This window comes from Eleutherodactylus coqui, chromosome 7, assembly GCF_035609145.1.
Source record: "Eleutherodactylus coqui strain aEleCoq1 chromosome 7, aEleCoq1.hap1, whole genome shotgun sequence".
Taxonomy (NCBI): domain Eukaryota; kingdom Metazoa; phylum Chordata; class Amphibia; order Anura; family Eleutherodactylidae; genus Eleutherodactylus; species Eleutherodactylus coqui.
Window position 1 is genome coordinate 122,965,326 of NC_089843.1, and position 19,709 is coordinate 122,985,034.

Here is a 19,709-nt window from a genome sequence, read left to right on the forward strand (position 1 = left end):
TTTATAACATTACTTTATGTTTGAGTACCAAACATAAGTTGGGCTCCAACCCCAATTTTAAAGTCATTTAAGGGCCTGGGCTATTATGGGTTCATAGATGGGGATGAGGATAAGCTTACTATTTTCTTCCCAAAGGGCAGCATGAACTCACACAATCAACATACCTAGTAAAAAGATTAGGGTGGCTGTCCAGGGGCCAGTTCTGTCTTTTGTCTAAAAAAAGAAAGAAAACAAGAGACATACCCTCCTGTACAGAAATAGAAGATTTGTTGGTATGAAATTGAAAGGGCCATAATTGAGGGTATAGTTAAAGAGTACCTACACATTTTTAATGTACATAATAAGCATTTTTGTAATAGGTTTTGACAGCCTATCCTGTACATTTTACTTACAAAACCCCTCTTCAGCTGTCCAGGTGATAAATCCGTCTTCACCTCGCTGCATAGCAGTAGAGGGAGCTCCATCCAGCTCTGCTGTGGCTGCTGCTGTTCTCTCTAGAACAGCTGGAACCATGCTGTTGCCAATATATAGTTCCATTTTATTTAATGTTACTTCAGTTCTCCTTCGTCCCCTAATGTGACAGTCCAACCACCACAGTGTTCTATAAATGTTCTTGGTCTTGCCGCTGTCCCCGGTGGTTCTCTGTGTCAGGAGAAGCTGTTCTATTCTTCAGATGGCTTCTCCTCCTCACAGCACCGCCGGACCCGTGCTCTGTCAGGGACTCAGTGCATTGGGTTGTGCCATACACTACTGCACACCTGAGGCACTGACACCCTGACAAACAGTAAGCTTTCTTCTGTTCCTTTAGGTTTCTGTTCTTTTACTAGAACAAACAACACAGTTTGTTCCAGTAAGAAAACGGAAACCTAATAGAATGAAAGCAAACTGAAAGCTTTCCTATTTCTTGAAAAGCCATTGAATTCAGTGGGGAAAAATAGAAATGTGTATTTCAGTTTTAATTCAATTTTTCTGCACCAAAAACAAAACAGATAAATGGAATTATAACTAAAAGCCTAATGCGCAGGGGTGAATATACCCTAACTTGTATTTTATTTATTTAAGGTCTACTTATTCTGAGCTTAAAGGTCCAGTGGGCGGTCCTATCAGTAACTGACAGCTATCTGTGTATGACTGTGTGTGCAGACCCATACCTATCAAACTTTTATGGCATATCCTGTGTGTATACCATAAAAGTGTGGGATAGGAATACCCTTGTAGGTGAAATTATTAAAACCTGACAGAAAAGAGCAGTAAAAGGAAGTGGTAAGATGGCTACAAGCATTGACAGTTGCATTGTGGTTTTAGCAGCAAGGAAGTCTGAAACACAGCTTCTGTCTTAGGGCGCCCACCCACTGGCGATTTTTTTTTCTTTGCGTTTTGCGTTTTTTCTGCAGAGCAATTAGAATTGAATGTACTCCTCTCCACTGGCGTTTTGCGTTGCGTTTTTTAACATAGGAACTGTCAGTTGCATATGTGTCCTTATTTTTCTCCTAATGCACCCATGAAAGTCAATGGAAATTAATGGAAAAGCCGCGAAAACGCCGCGAAAACGCGGCAAAAAACGCGGGAAAAAACGCGGGAAAAACGCCCGAAAATCGCAAACGCCAGTGGGTGGGCGCCCTTATCAATGACTTAAAAGGGTTGTTTTGGACTTTGGAGATGTTTTTCTATTGATTACCTGTCCTCATTCAATTCAGTAGGAGCTGTGCCTGCAGTACCAACCAGGGCCACTAAAATATGGACAGCGTGATCTGCTTCATAGTGACAGCGGTGCCACAAATCAGCTGATCAGTGGGGATTTCAAGCGGTAGATCCCTGCCAATCATCTATTGATGACTTATCTTGAGGAGAGATCATCAAACGAGGAAATCTCAAAAGTCCCTGACAGCCCTTTTAAATTGCTTACCTCCCTCATGTTTTATACTGCAGCTCTGTGTTTTTAAATTGGTTAATGTGTATAAGCACAAGCTTAGTATAGGCTTACCAGGAAATCAGTTCATGTTGATATGTCTTCTTGTACAGCAAGGATATAATTACTATAAATGAGTAGTAACTTAGCCACTTTTGAAAAAACTAATACTAAAAGGCCAGATTCACATGGTCGTATTGCAAGTTGCGCCCAAGAATTTCCGGCAGAACTGTCATCGGACAGCATTTATTCACTTATCTGTGCTGTATGGACAGTCCTATTCTCATCCGTAAAAAAAGAACAAGAATAGGATCTGTAGTGATTTGTGGGAAACATGGCTCATGTGTATAGCCTCATAGGTTACAATGGCTCTACGTGTGGCCCATGGAATACACAGACAGCTCAAAGTCTGAAAATACAGCCATCTGAATAAAGTCTAAGGCCTCCTTCCCACGAACGGATTTCCGATGCGTAATTCGCGGCGAAAATCCGCTGCGTTGCCCGCAGCTATTAGGTTCTATTGAACCCAATAGCTCAGGGCACACGGTGCGGAATTCCACCACGGAATTCCGCACCGTGAAATCTCCCGTCCTCACCCGCGGCATGCTCTATTTGCCGCGGGTGTACGCGCTGACGGCTTCCATTGCAGTCAATGGAAGCCGTCCGTTCACGCTATCTCCCGCTGTAACACAGCGGAAGATAGCATGAAAACGTTTCCCGCCTACCGCCGCCGCGTCACATGACACGGCCGGCCGCGTCATGTGACACGGTGGCTGTGTCATGTGACGCGGCGGCGGTGGGCGGGGAAGCGTCATGCGGGAGCGAAGAAGCCGGATCCGCTGGTAAGGCCTCATGTCCACGGGGAAAATCGGGCCCGCTACGGATTCTACATGTAGAATCTGCAGCGGGTCCCTCCTGCCCCGCGGACATGAGCGCTGAAAATACAAATAAATGAGAATAAACTCACCTCCCATCCGCTCCGTTTCTTCTCTTCGCGGCAGCGTCATCTTCTCTCGTCGCGGCCGGATCTTCATTCTTCGGCTCGGCGGATGTGCACGAGGACGTCGGTGACGTGCCCCGCACATGCGCCGGGCCGAAGCAAAATGATCCGGCCGCGACTGAGAGAAGATGGCGCGGCGCCGAAGAGAAGAACCGGAGCGTGTAAGTAAAATATGATTTTTGTGTCCCGCGGATCCGGACGGCTTTCATAGGCTTCAATAGAAGCCCGCGGGAGCCGTCCCCGCGGGAGACCCGCATGAAAATGGAGCATGGTCCAGATTTTTTCATGCTCCATTTTTTTTTTAATCACTTTTATTGATGATCCGCGGGTATTTATCTACCCCGCGGGTGGTCAATGCATCCCTATGGGGTGCGGATCCGCGTGCTGGAGAAGAGTTAAAATCCGCTGCGGATTTTAATTCTTATTTTCCCCGTGGACATGAGCCCTGAGTATGGGGTCTCTGGGGGGGCGCCGTGACGGGCTTCGCTGCGGAATACTCCGCGGCGGAGCCTGTCACGCTCGTGGGCAGCCGGCCTAAAAGGTACTAAAGGAGATGGTCCTTAGTAGAGATGAGCGAACACGTTCGGCCCCGCCCCTTTTTCGCCCGAACACCGAACTTTGCGAACACTTCAGTGTTCGGGCGAAAAAGTTCGGGGGCCGCCGTGGCAGCGCGGGGGGGTGCGGCGGGGAGTGGGGGGGAGAGGGAGAGAGAGAGGGCTCCCCCCTGTTCCCCGCTACTGCCGCCCGCGCCGCCGCGCATCTCCCCGCCCCCCGGCGGCACCAGGACCTTTACGCGCGAACACTGCAGTGTTCGGCAAAGCCGGTGTCCGGGTGCGGATGTGTCCGTAACGGACATGTTCGCTCATCTCTAGTCCTTAGTGATCTTTTTCTTTAAGCTTTATTTGCAATCTATATATACATAGAATATGTTAAGATTTAATTTTCTTCAAGTGATATTATTTGTAAAAACATTTAATGAATGTAATTAAATGTAATTTTTCCATCCATTCCTTAGGTATTATCTATTTGATTTCTACTCTCAATCATCTGGAAGACTTGCAAGTGACCTTTTCTGTATGCGCTCATGATAAAGGTGGCCTTACCTCTGCAGTAAATGCATCTGTAACTGTTAACATCCAAAAGACTACAATCGCACCACCAATCTTTGAAAAATCCCGCTACACATTTATAATATCAGAAGATGTTCCGAATGGAAGTGCCGTTGGCTCAGTCAAGGCTAGAGAACCTCTAAGTAAGTACTGAAGTTTATCATTTTTTATCAGCACATTGATTGGAACCAATAAAATGAACAGTTTGGACAATTCACTTAACTCATAAAATTGGCTCTATATTGTACCAAAATTATATCGATAGCCAAAGATTGTCAATTGTGTTTCATTTATAAGATCTTAGCATTTTTCTTCCATTTTTAATGTAACAAAAGGATCTGCTCTGACATTAATTGTCCCTCTGCTGTAGCTTCTAAGCACCTGCCATCCAACTGCTATTCTAAGACCATGCCAAGAAATTGGCACTTGGTTCGTGAGAAGATAATTAAAAAGCAACAATCAATATTGCGGCAGATCCAATTGTCACATTTACAATCATGGCTGCCACAACTAATGATCTCTTTAAAGCAGGGTCCATTTAAAAAAACTCCACGTAACTTGCAACCTGCTAATAACTGGCCAATCTAAAACTGGCACCATAATCATGTATAGAAAATATAATTAAAAAATCTACCAGAGGAAAATGAAAGCTAATTAGAAAAATAGAAAATGTATCACTATCTAGTCTTAAAGGAGATGTCCCGAGGCAGCAAGTGGGTCTATACACTTCTGTATGGCCATAATAATGCACTTTGTAATGTACATTGTGCATTAATTATGAGCCATACAGAAGTTATAAATAGTTTTATACTTACCTGCTCCGTTGCTAGCGTCCTCGTCTCCATGGAGCCGACTAATTTTTGGCCTCCGATGGCCAAATTAGCCGCGCTTGCGCAGTCCGGGTCTTCAGCTTTCTTCTATGGAGCCGCTCGTGCCAAAGAGCGGCTCCGTGTAGCTCCGCCCCGTCACGTGCCGATTCCAGCCAATCAGGAGGCTGGAATCGGCAGTGGACCGCACAGAAGAGCTGCGGTCCACGAAGGTAGAAGATCCCGGCGGCCATCTTCAGCGGTAAGTATTGAAGTCACCGGACCGCCGGGATTCAGGTAAGCGCTGTGCGGGTGGTTTTTTTAACCCCTGCATCGGGGTTGTCTCGCGCCGAACGGGGGGGGGGGTTAAAAAAAAAAAAACCCGTTTCGGCGCGGGACATCTCCTTTAATTAGTAAAAAAAATGGGTGATATATTCCCTTTAAATTGAACCTGTCCAACTTTAAGCACTATAAGCTAAGTTAGGGTGCTTATAGTTTAAGTGATGTGGAGTGTGGGAGCTGTGTTTCATACTCACCTGGCCTTCCATTCCTGTGATGTCCCCCAGTGGAGTCATTGTGTGGTGTCCTGCAGCAACCAAGGCACAAAGCATGACACTGAGGAGCTGGCAGGGGTAGAAATGGTACTTGTCACAGTGGCTCTACCAAACTCCTCGCCAGAGGGATGCATATGGCCTGAGCCAAGGCACCACTAGACCTCTTCCAGGCAATGCTGGGACAGCGGTTACCTGTAAAGTGTTGTAGTGGACTTGAGAAGTTGTCACTCGTGGCGCCACCGTTCCTTCACACCATTGATTATCCGGTGCGAAAAATAAGACAGTCCACACACAGTTAACTTTGAATAACTCAATCACTGGGAACGGACAGTGACTGGAACATTACTTTCTTTAAAGGTAACTTTCACACACCAGTGCAGGAATAACAGTTGAGCAGGGTCAGGAAGGAGAACACAGGATGACAACGGGCCCACAGTCCTAGTTATCTGTATGACTCTGCTTCTGGACGCACACACACACTATGGGACACAGGCTGACACCGGGCCTACAGGTTGAGTTATCTGTAAAGCTCTACCCCAGGTGAGACACACCGGAGGTGGAAAGAACCCTCTGCTAACACTCACTTGAAATTAGTAGTTTGGACACTGCATGGTGACTCCTTTCTCCATTCACTCTTTAAGTGGGGATCCTGGAAATATGGGCATCAGGATACCTCTCCTCGGCCTCCATCAATTTACATGAGGGTTGAAGGTACCCCCATGTGGCCGTCACTCTCCCTCTACCTTCTACCGTTGAAGAAGATGGTCTCCCTCCAGTCTCACCTTTCACTCATATATATATATATACTTGCATGCTCACATGACAAGACAAACTTGTTACATTTTTCACACATATCTCAGCCACTCTCAGACATTAACCTCATACATGCTACAGCTGTGCAATACACATGACTAATGACAGGACAATTTGCACAGGGCATCCACACTAAAGACATGACATGTATGACAATTATGGAGGGGCCAAATATAAAGACTTCAGGCCACTACAAGTGCACACAACCAGCTTGACACTTTTTAGAACTGAGTGTGTGCATGTTCCGATCCATCTCTATGGAAATGCATATGCACAGCCTTCTAATAAGGTCAAAGCTGCTATGCACGCGCCGATTTGCTGTAGCACACCACAGGAGCGGGTTTCTGGGTAGGTTGTAAAAGAGGCTTCCCGGACTCCACGTCACCTAAGCTCTAAGCACTATAACTATAGTTTATGGTGTTTATACTTGGCGACAGGTTCACTTTAAATCAATTGGATAGTATCGATATATACAACTTTCTTACTAATCCAGTATGACTGGGTGAGACTTCTGCGCTGACAACTCCTGTTTCTCACCAGCTTCACCAAACACAGACATGCTTGATTTCCATGGATAATATCCATACCTCAGATTCCAGTTCAGCTAAGCAATACCTGTCAACAACTGTGCTTTTTATAAGTTACGGTTCCTTACTGACAAAGCCATTCTTGAGTTGGAGCCCTTAAATATGCAGCTGTGTGCTACATTGTGACGTGATTTGCAAAAACATTAGTATTAGTACTCTGGCCTTGTGTAGTTTAATTGGAATGACTATTCAGCGTTTCTTTCCAAATGCACAGACTTTCATATAAATTGTGAGCCGTCATTCTAAGAAGCCGTCCAGTGGATCGCATTAACTGCAGGTGCACTTCACCACTCCTACTCAGGTGCACACAAAGGATATAACAACAGATCCATCTATAGAACTGTAGACAGAAAAATGTAGATAGAAGATGGAGTACCTGATATACAAAGTTGGAGAGAGCAATAGCAATAGCACATAGATAGATAGATAGATGATATTAGATAGATAGATAGACATGAGATAGAGAGATAGATAGATAGATAGATAGACATGAGATAGATAGATAGATAGATAGATAGATAGATAGATAGATAGATAGATAGATAGATAGATAGATAGATAGATATGAGATAGATATGAGATGGATGGATAGATAGATAGATAGATATGAGATAGGTAGATAGATAGATAGATAGATAGATAGATAGATAGATAGATAGATAGATAGATAGATAGATAGATAGATAGATAGATAGATAGGAGATAGATAGATAGATAGATAGATAGATATGAGATAGATAGATAGATAGATAGATATTAGATAGATAGAGTATAATCATTCGAGGACACAATTATATCATTAAACCTTAGTTAACATGCATGACTTCTTGTTGATATTATGCTTTATAATAAGAAATATTGCATTTGGACATTCACTACAAGCTCCTGACATCTACTGCAGATGTTTCAAATTTCCGCTAAGTTTTTCACAGTAACTTGTATGGATAATTTATATGACAAGTCCAGTACATTATACAGTTCCATGGTTCTTAATCAGAAACATGAAAAGCCCCAGCAGAAGTTTTATTTATCTTAGCAGTGACTGGTGAGACCAGATTATCCATGGTTGATAAATCCACTGAGGTCACAATTCTTTACAAACTTCAGAATCTCGAGTCACTGAATACTTACAAGATCCCCTTTCTTCTGGTTGATGTGATTTAACATATTTATAGAAAGTTTATGATGCATTTACACACACAGATGATCGCTCAAAATTCGTCAGAAACTGACAGTTTTGAGGGATCATTTTGTGTAGGTACTAATGGGCTAATCAGCGCTTTAGTACTTCATTTGCATGTATTTAGAGAACAGCGGGTGGTCTGTTCTCTAAATACACCACTATTGTTCTCCAGCTGTTTTAACAGCTGTTAAAGAATGTTATCAGTGCTGCCCACAGAGAACTCAGTGTGCGGTCCCTCTTAACAGGGGCAAGGATTTCAAGCTGCTTACCTGAAGTCAGTGATGGACGAAAAGTGCATGGTAAGTGTATGATGGGCGCACAATTACACACAACGATTAGTGCTCAAAAGATGGCTTTTGAGCACGTTTTGAGCGATAATCGTGGTGTGTAAAAGGGCCTTAATAGAAACTGAAATAGTTATCACCAGAGAGGATTCAGCAAAAAAAGAAGTTTGTCAAATATGATCCCTGATATAACAGAGATAAATATCTCATTGTTTGCCTTTTTAATCATTAAAACTCATTTAAACTAATGAATAGGTTTACCCACGGTCCTATGCAGAGGCATAACTTGACGCTCCTGGGCCCCAATTCAAAATCTGTAACAAGGACCAAATATAATGCTTTATTCATAGTACTGGGCTCCCTATATGGAGAGGAGAGGCCTTATGGGTCCCCTAAGCTCCTGGGCCCGGGTGCAACCACATCCCATAGTTACACCCCTGAACCACTACTATAGTGTGATTTCCTAATACAGTATACTAAATGACAAATCTACTGGAGCTGTGCTTCTTTTATATATGTTTGTACATATAAGTATAAACTTGCATATGGGCTAAAATCCAATTTCATTATTGACTAAAAATTTCAAATGTGAACATGGCTACAGATCTAGTTTCAAAAGGACTTTTTCCTACACATATTGCACTGAAAAGTTCCTACTCATGGCATGTCTGACCCATAGTATGAATATGATATTTAAAATAAATTGAACCAATAGGAACACTATAGGAACCAATAGCCCAGCCCCCACCCCCCCCCAAAAAAAAAATTCCCAATAGACCATGAAATTTGTTAAGGAGCGGGAAAAGGAAAAGGATCAAAAAGCCAACGGAATAAAATGCATAAAAAGTCACCCACATAAAGAATAGAAAATGCATGAGAAAAACATGAAAAATGCATAAAAACATCGAAAGCTGCTACGGCGATGTTTTCTTCTCTCCTTTTCCAGCCCCAAATTTCAACGTTTACTGGGGGTTAATATTTTTATTTTTTTGGAGGGGGGATGTCCAATGAGTGTTTCTATTGGTTTAGGTTTAGAGATGAGCGAACGTGTTCTTCCGAGCTTGATATTCGTGCGAATATTAGGGTGTTCGGTATGTTCGTTATCCGTAACGAACACCATGCGGTGTCCGGGTTACTTTAACTTTCTTCCCTGAGACGTTAGCGCTTTTTTTTGGCCAATATAAAGACAGGGAAGGCATTACAACTTCCCCCTGCAACGTTTAAGCCCTATACCACCCCCCTGGTGTGAGTGGCTGGGGAGATAAGGTGTCCGCCTGATATAAAAGTCTGCCCCTCCCGCGGTTCGCTATGGATGCATTCTATATGCGCTCAATGGGGCCAGCGGCAGCAGCGCTGACCCCATTGAGAACATATAGAAGACAAATCCTTCTTCTCTGGCACAGCTGTAACAGCTGTAGCAGAGAAGAATGATGTTTGCCCATTGAATTCAATGGAGCGGCAATACAGCATGTTCCACTGAATGCAATGGGCTGCCGGCGATCGCAGGATGAATGGTCGGAAAGGGGTTAAATATATAACCCCTTTCCTGCAATTCATCCAGAAATGTGTTACACTAAAAATATATACCGGCGTATAAGGTGACGGGGCGTATAAGACGACCCCCCAACTGTCACCTTATACGCCGGTAATACAGTGGAGCAAAGAATAAAAAGCATTACTTACGTTTTTAGATGATCTGCGGCGCTCCTGCAGGCTGTCACTCCCTCCTGGTCCACGGCAGAGTATTGCTTTCTCCACGAAAGACTTTAAATCCCTGCCTCCAGAAAGACACGTGCCTTCAGCCAATCACAGCCAATGACAATGATGTCATTGAATGGCTGTGATTGGCTGTGTTTCTGGAGGCGGGGATTTCAAGGCTTGAAATCCCCGCCTCCAGAAACACAGCCAATCACAGCCATTCAATGACATCATTGTCATTGGCTGTGATTGGCTGAAGGCACGTGTCTTTCTGGAGGCAGGGATTTAAAGCCTTTCATAGAGAAAGCTTGTCTGCCGTGGATTAGGAGGGAGTGACAGCCTGCAGGAGCGCCGCAGATCATCTAAAAACGTAAGTAATGCTTTTTATTCTTTGCTCCACTGTATTACCGGCGTATAAGGTGACAGTTGGGGGGTCGTCTTATACGCCCCGTCGCCTTATACGCCGGTATATATTTTTAGTGTAACACATTTCTGGATGAATTGCAGGAAAGGGGTTATATATTTAACCCCTTTCCGACCATTCATCCTGCGATCGCGGGCAGCCCATTGCATTCAGTGGAACCTGCTGTATTGCCGCTCCATTGAATTCAATGGGCAAACATCGTTCTTCTCTGCTACAGCTGTTACAGCTGTGGCAGAGGAGAACGATCTTTATGCTGACAGTGGGGGGGGGGGGGCACTCTTGCCGCTATTGTGGCTTAATAGTGGGACCTGTGAACTTGAGATGCAGCCCACCATGTAGCCCCTCGCCTGCCCTATCCGTCACTGTGTCATTCCCATCACTTTCTTGAATTGCCCAGATTTTCACACATGAAAACCTTAGCGAGCATCGGCGAAATACAAAAATGCTCTGGTCGCCCATTGACTTCAATGGGGTTCGTTATTCGAAACGAACACCCGGACATCGCGGGAAGTTCGTTCCGGATAACGAACACCCGAACATTTTGGTGTTCGCTCATCTCTATTTAGGTTATTTTAAATATCATATTCATACTATGGATCAGACATGCCATGCGTAATAACCTTCAAAATGTGCCGGATATATACCTTTTCAATCTTGATCTGTGGCCGTGTATGTGTTTTTAATTTTTACTTAATAAAGGAGTTGGATTTTATCCCTGTACCTGACCATTTTTTCTTTTTTGGCATGTTACGAAGACCGGTGTTATCCGAGCCCTGTCACTGTGATACTTGACATTGTCATTTATATACAGGGTTTACTTTGGTTTCCTTCATCGGTCAGGTATAAAAGACTGTAACAACTGCAGCAGTATAGTATTGTACATTCTTATGACTTTCACCTCTTAGGGTGGCTTTACACGGGACAACTGTCGTTCAACTAGTCGCTGGAAGTAGTCACTACAGCTAGTTGTTAGCATAGGAAATGATGGTCGTCCGTGTTCTTTCACACGGAGTGATTGCTGTTTATGTTGGCGATAACTGGAGAGCACACCGATCTGCAAAGAGTATTGGGAAGTCACTGAAAGACGGACAACTGCCTAGTTACACCAGACAATAAATTAATCAACCAGAGATTATTTTTAAGTGAGCCGCAAAGAAACAACAAGAGACAAGTGAATTAATTATCCCTCGTCCCCCCTTGGTGGCCGGAACAACTATTGCTTTCATTCGCTGAAATGAGTGATTATTTGGACTGCAGTTGACCCATGTAAAGTCACCCTTACTACCCCAAGATAATACACGAGTAAATTTGCAGGCAATATTTGTTTTAAAGTTCCTATTTTATCAAGAAAATCTGCTTTCAGTGGTATAATTACATAATCTGTTACACGGTAAAGCACCTGGAGCTAACACTGTTTCCTTAGTGTAGTAGCGATATACAGAGTATCTGCTGTAAATAATTATACCTGACTGTACAGTATGTCACTATGACAGATTTTATAATATGTACTTGTTCAGTGGGGCTACAACATCTAAATATAAAAATCTAATGCGATAGAATATGATAATAGTGACTATTGTTCATCAGTTATCAAGTTCACCTAAGGTGAGAAGAGATGAGTTTGGTCATAATGTATATATTATATAACCAAGAAAACTACAAGTATATCGAACTTAAAGGGATGTATGTGATATATAGCATAAAGCCACAAACAAGCAGGGCCTTTCACTCTGGTGGACTTGGACCTCCACGTAACACTACATTTTCACAGCAAGGAAAATGTATAGCTGTCAGCATCTTCCCCCAGCAAAATCAGTAGTTTGTTGGGAGTGTTGGTTGTCAGACTAGTGACTTCCATGTAAAGCCATTGTCCATGATGATATAATGTCTTCAGGGCATATTGTACAGTTAGATAGAACATAGCAAAAGCTTAATACAACAATGCTACCTTACTAACTTAATTGTTCTGTCATTGATAGGCCATGGTAATAGCAGGGATCTATAGAGCTCCCATCCATGTGCCCCCTCTTCTCCTGCCTATAGGGAATGAAGTAACATATGGCTTTAGGACCAGAATACACAAAGGGCTTGTTTGCAATCTGTAACCATAAAAGCACAGAGGTCTGCAAAGATGCTGTGTACAAAAACAACATATTTTTATCAAAGCTTTTTCCACAATTGGATTGTTTATTGTATGTGTAATACAGTGGTTCAGGAACGCTACCTTTTCTCCTTAGGGAGAACACCTTCTAGGTGAGTGAGGAGACTTATAAGGCCATCCATGCTCCTCTGGGAAATATGCAAATAAGAGAGATGGAACAATACCTCTGCAGTGCCACCTATTAGAAGGCAGCATTCCTGCAAGTCAAGTTAGACTCTTTATACAAGCCTTGTAACAATGACTGTATAATCCAGTGGAACACTTTAAAATGGTTAAAAACATATTCATATCCGTTAAAGATCAGATCAAGTCAGATCACTCTGATTTCCTCCTACCATGCCTTACCAACGTCTTTCAGCTGCCTCCACCTACAATATCTATGACCTGCCATGCGGAGTGGTAGAAGTGACAAATGCTATGAAAACATCTGTTCTACTTTTTATGCCCCCTCATCTGTAAACCCAGCACATAAAAATGAATACATTTCAGACCACAAACTCTTCTTCATACTACTACTATCCTCTGCTCTGGATGTGAGTAGCTGGAAACATAAAGAAGAGTTCTTCCCAAGGATAATTTCACTTTAATTTGTCATTTGCAGATTGTGCATCTAACTGAACACATAATTGCCTGTACAGTCCATTTACTGCAGCGTTAGCTAAACAGTTTTGCAGCACGTATAATTCTCCATCTGTCACACGATTGCTCTTACTATAGTCTGAAATGGCTGTTCTCATATAATATTGCCAGTTTATGGTTTTCTGTTAGAATTCATGCAATGACTTGTGGATACTTTTCTGTCCTCAAATGTTCAAAAAAATATAATTAGGTAAGTTGTGCGAAAATATACAAGAAATCTGTCTCTTCAGTACTTAGTAGTGCGTCTTGTAGCAAGCACAAACAAAATAAAAAGTTTAAGAAACTTTGAAAATAGTCTTAAGTCTAAAAAAAAATTGTTTTTGGCTACTATTCCTATGCAGACTTATGTTTTTCCACGATTACAGACTCCAAACAAGCCCTGAGTTTAGTCTGATCCCTGATTTTTCCATCGTATATGTCTAAGCTGACTTCAGACTACTATTAGACAGGTGTACGCATACACTTGGGCGGTATATATAGGTATACATTTACTTCAATTGAATGCAAAGTGCAGTTGATTAAAACTATGCAAAAAAATTCAAACGGCACGGTATACATTTATGAAATATTGGAAGGACTGTTTCAGACAGAATGCCCACACATGATGCAAACCTGGTGTTAATGCCCTTTAACATGGGTCAATGATCGGCCAAATGAACATTCCCAATCAATGTCCCATACAAATTATATGACTGCCTTTAAGGGGTTAAGGAATAAGTATATGCTCCCCTGTAACATTGGCTACAAGGGTTTGTCTTCTTCTGAATCAAACAGCTAGGTCTGAGAAAGGCTCATCTTCAAAGATAATAATAATATTTATTTGTATAGCGCCAACATATTCCACAGCGTTTACATAGACAGGGGGAATACAGAAAGACAAAAGTACAAAAATTACAGAACCGTGGTTGCATATAGTAATCAGTTGATGGAAACAATAGGGGTGCGGGTCCTGCTCCAACGAGCTTACATACTACAAGTAATGGGGTGATACAGAAGGTAAAGGGCTGGAGATGTGCACGGTATGGCGAGGTGGAGAGCGAGGGATGCTATACACATAGACAATGGTCAGATAATTAGCCGTATGACGTCAGAAACGGTATGACTGCAGGGGCAGTTGATGGTGGCTATCAGGGATTGCAGTCAGTAGGTCAGGGAGCATGCTATCAGGCGGAGTACAGAGAGGTTTGTTTAGGGGATTGTGGTATGCCTCCCTGAAGAGGTGCATTTCTAGAGCACGCTTGAAATTTTGTGAGTCCTGGATTGCTCAGGTATCCTTTAGTAGTGCGTTCCAGAGGACTGGTGCTGCTCTGGAGAAGTCTTGGAGGTGGGAATGAGAAGTTCAAATTAAAGGGGCGCTCAGTCTAGTTTCGTTAGCAGAGCTGAGAGCCCGAGCTGGGCGATGGATTGAGATGAGGGAGGCAATGTAGGGCGGTGCTGCGCTGTGGAGGGCTTTGAAGGTAGTGAGTTTAAATTGAATTCTGTATTTAATGGGCAGCCAGTGCAGTGACTGGCACAGGGCGGAGGCTATGTTTTTTTAATCCCAAAAATATATGTACAGTAACTACTATATTATATAGTACTGAAGGACATGGAACAAACTCCCAGCAGACGTGGTTTAATATCAAAAGAAAGTGACTTTGCCAAGATCAGCAGATTTGGACCTGTTGTACCACACTCTGGTTTGACTTTGGGCCAAATCCTGAGGTATCCCAATCTTCACCCTTTAACCCCATCATTCGGAAAGCAGGCTTTGCTGTGGGGTCCCTAGGCCGTAACTCAGGAAGTGGTTCTAACACTGTGGCAGCTGACACGACTAGAGGCGTGGTTACCTGAGGGTGAGAACAGGAGCGTAGTCAGTCAGTCCAGGTCAGAGCAGGTGGCACACTTTGGTACGAAGAACAAGGTCGGGCCATGGAAAACAGGTTCAGCAGGGTGAATCACACCAGAGGCCAGGGGAGCCAGCAGATAGAAGTCAAAATAACAAGCCGGGGTTAGGATCAGAGGCAGGAACATAGTCAGGGATAACCAAATGTCAAGAACCAAAGAATTAGAACAAACTTGCAAGCACCTTGAGTGAGACCAAAATGATTACAATAGACAGACACAGGTGGAGATTGACTGATATATCCGAAGCTGACAGGCTGTCGCCAGGGGACAATTTAATGAAGGGTGCACTGGCCATTTAAGATTGGGCCACATTCACAAAAGGAGTAGACGCCCGAGCTGGGTGTCTGAGTTGGCAGAGAGGAGTCTGTGTTCTGCAGCTGCAGGGTATAACAGAATTTAAATGTGTCTGGGATAAGCATATATCTATTATCCCAAGTGAAAAATTCAATAAGATAAGGGAAGCCTAGATAGACCATGTGGTATTTTTCTGCTGCTAATCCTCTGCGTTTCTATGTGCAAGTTACACATTGTGAGTGGATCTCCCTTTTAATGGTGAAGTATGGTAATTTTAAGGACAGGGGGAAAAAATCCTGTATTACTATTATTAAAATGTACATATAATTATACAAATTAACGATCTCTTTCCATAATCCCAAGCTCTTCCAGTGTGGCACGCATTACTGGGAGTACTTTCCACCTTCACTGCCTGTATGTTGATTGGCCTGTAACCAGAGGCGTAACTTGAAGCTCCTGGGCCCCAATGCAAAACCTGGAACGGGGCCCCCAACTATAATGCTTTATTCATAGTACTGGGCTCCCTATATGGAGGAGAGGCCTTATGGGCCCCCCAAGGCTCCTGGGCCCAGGTGCAGCCGCATCCTCTGCACCCTCTATAATTACGCCCCTGCCTGTAACTATTACAATATGTATTGTTCCATTTTATTAACATTACTCTGCTTTATATTGTCTTGTCTAGATTCCATCGATCCCATCTCATACAGAATACAGTCTGGTGATCCATATCAGATGTTGTCCATAAATTCCCAGTTTGGTATCATTTCTACAAGACGGCCATTGGATCATGAGTCTCAGCCTATTATTGTTCTTACTGTCCAGTCACAGCTAGGGGACTCTCCAGTCGTCAGCAGTACACAGGTTAACATTACTGTAACTGATGTCAATGACAACACACCTGTTTTTGTAAGAGAGAATGACAGAATCAATGTACCCCAGACAACTCCTCCTGGCAGTGCGCTGTATATCGCTCAAGCAGAAGACCTTGATGATGGCTATAATGGATTGATCACCTACAGCATTGCTAGTGAGAAACAAGACATGTTTACCATTGACCCTAACCTTGGAATATTGTATCTAAATACAACTCTAACAATGGTCTGTGAACATATTCTCCTCATAATGGCTGAAGACAACGGACATCCTTCGTTAAGTTCCCTCCTTACATTAACTATTAGTGTCACAAAGAACAATATTGGTAACATGTTGACTTTTGGAAATTTGGTGCGTCAAGTGGAAATCAATGAAGATTTCATTACAAACTCTAAACTCATTCAAATGAAAGCTTACTTCGATGGGACCCCAAATCAGCAGACAAGAATCAGTTACTCCTTACTTCCTGCAGATTCCATTACGTTTGGAATCAATCGTAATACGGGATGGATTTTCCTACGCCGGTCACTGGATTATGAAAAGACTAGTATATACAATCTGATTGTGGTGGCCAGAAGCATGGGCCAGCTCCACGATCAGACTGCAACTACTTCTGTGATTGTAAAGATTTTGGATGTAAATGACAATTTCCCAACTTTCAATCAGCTCATCTATTCTTTCATGGTCCCTGAAAGCCTCACTCCTCATGGTGTGGTTGGGACAATCAAGGCACTGGACAGGGACTCTGGGAGGAATGGACAGCTCTCATACTTTCTGCTGTCTGAGGATAATTATTTTCATATCAACTCCAAGACAGGTAAAGCCGCAGAAACAGCTAGTATTTTATACACAGATGTAATGCAGAAGAACACGTCCATTCACTAATATATCATATGGTTGTGCATGTATTTTATCATTTACTTTAACATCTTACCTCCAGCTTTCCATAATTCAGTAATACATGTTGATATAAGAAAATATATTAAATTTATATATATATTGTATATTGTAATGTGCACCCAGCTTGGTACAAATTAAAAGATTTTTTAATATATCCTCTGTTAGATACCTCTGTTTTCACTTATGAAGATTCTTTCCTCCCCATAGTCTTCTGCACTGTTCATGCCTTTCGAATCCACTGGTAGCATCCATCTATGGAGAGGATTTGGATTTTCAGCTTCACTAAGAGATCAGATTACAGTTACCCATAGACCTCTGTGGAGAGGGGAGGGTCACTAGCTACTACTCACTCTATCTATCTATCTATCTATCTATCTATCTATCTATCTATCTATCTATCTATCTATCTATCTATCTATCTACTATCTATCTATTTCTCTATCTCATATCTATCTATTTATCTATCTAATCTATATACTGTGATTCTTAGAGGTGGGCAATTTGGCAATTCAACCACTGTTGTCACAATCTGGCAAAGATGCTGTGCTGGATCATCAGGTGAAGAGCAGCTGGTAGAAGTGCCCGCCTTTTGATGGCAGCACAATTGATGTACCTAGAAATGCTGTGTATTTCTTGAGTGAAGCCTGATAATGTAATGGAGGAACTTAGTATTTCAGGTGATAACATAACAAACCACTTTATGACTTTATATTCTTTATTGTTCTTACTTATTTTTTGCACAGGTGAACTCATAAATTCTGCAGCCTTAGATCGTGAACATAAAGCACTTCATCACCTCACTGTGTTGGTGACTGACCATGGCACTCCACGCCGTAATGCCACAGCTGCAGTTTACATCACAGTCATGGACCTTAATGACAACAAGCCATTCTTCCCCCAGTTGCCATCAGGGAAGCAGCTGCATATAAAGGTTTGTCAGTACTGTACAGTAGTTGCGAAAACTTTTATTCAGTGCGTGTGACTGCCATCTAGTGGTCATAACACCTGCTTGCAACAAACGGCCTTGAACTCAGGAAAAAGTCCTGATATTGTATAACACAGAAATTTGCAAAAAATGTGAAGAGGGAAATTTTCTGTTTATTATATTTTAATCAATGATTTTAAACTCGGTTATGTAATTTCAAACTCTGAAAAAGTGAAATTTGCTTCACTCATAGGTTCAATCTTGCTGAGAAGGTTAACATGCCATTTAACATACTGGTCCCTCACTTCTTATGGTATTTTTCGCAATAGATTAAAAATAGTTTTTAGATTAACGCTAATGACCTAAAAAAAAATGCCACTGACCAAAAAGTGAAAAAAATGCCAAATTCCCTATTACCTTACAGCTAGCATCTGTCGAACATCTGCCCCCCCCCCCCCCAAAAAAAAAAACTTGTGCAAAAATACAAGCACCGCAAAATAAAGCAGTGATTGGCTTTTATCATGCTGAAAATAACGTTAAAAGGGGCACAATTTTTTGTGCAGGCTTCTCTTCTGCAAAAATTTGCAACATTTTGCATTTACACCACCTTATTTCACATAAAAAAATGGGTGACTAGTTTGGAGGGGGTGTGACTGCACAGGCCAGACAAATTTAACTCTTAATTTATGCCAGAAACTGACATAGATTATACCAGAAATCTACTCTAGCTCATGGTTGGCATAGACCTCTATATAGACACACAGATGCCCCGAGATGTACCTAATGTGTGAAGAGGCGTGCTTCAATGGGGATTATATTAAGGCTTAAGTGGGCAGCATTGGCCAATCAAAGCAGCATGTAGTGTCCTAAACAAATGATGCATGCTAAAGGTCCATTTACACGAGCCGATGATCGCTAAAAAATCGCTAATTGGCGATCATTTAAGCGATAATCGGTGCGTGGAAATGTGCGCCTATTGTCCACTTTTTGGGCACTGTTAGCTGATCGTTAAATTCAAGCTAACCTAAAAATCGTCACTCACGTTTATCAGCAGTTCTCCACGGGGAGTGCTGACAGCATTGTTTCCCCGTGGAGAACAAAGGATCTGAGCACAGATAATAGAACTAAATGGATCCATTTAAATTTATTAAAAGCAGAAATCAAACGAAAATAAATAGAAAGAATACTTTCTGTTTTTTTGTGGATCCTGCAGATAGATCCATCAAAATATGTAAAGAATGCTTTCTGTTTTTTTGTGGATCCTGCAGATAGATCCATCAAAATATGTAAAGAATGCTTTCTGTTTGTTTCTATTTGATTTCCGTTTGTAATAATGTTTAAAAAAAAAAAACACAGGATCCATCTAAAGCAGAAAGGAAAACTCAAATGTGAACTTGCTCTTAATAAACTCCTACTGAGTCTTTCCTATGGGTGCAATAGGGGCCAGCTACAACAAGGCTGGCAACAAACTCCATTAGACACTGATACGTATTACTGATAACTTACTGATGGGCCTTATGTGTGCAGTGATACTACTACTATTCAGTATAAGTGGATGTGCACTGTATGACTGCAAGACAGGTATCAGGATTCATTTCTCTGGTGGACCTAACACGACACTGAATGCCAAAATATGTCTGACTGTGTCAAGCAAGCATCATGT

General features: G+C 42.4%; 1 protein-coding gene across 1 annotated transcript in view; it reads left to right on the forward strand.

Annotated features, from left to right (window-relative positions):
- Positions 1-19,709, forward strand: part of DCHS2 (dachsous cadherin-related 2) — a 267,892-nt gene that overhangs the window by 182,996 nt on the left and 65,187 nt on the right. Inside the window, exons 4-6 of the mRNA XM_066574814.1 lie at positions 3,925-4,161; positions 16,031-17,038; positions 17,865-18,052. Coding sequence (XP_066430911.1) covers positions 3,925-4,161; positions 16,031-17,038; positions 17,865-18,052 — 1,433 coding nt within the window. The remainder of the gene's footprint in view (positions 1-3,924; positions 4,162-16,030; positions 17,039-17,864; positions 18,053-19,709) is intronic.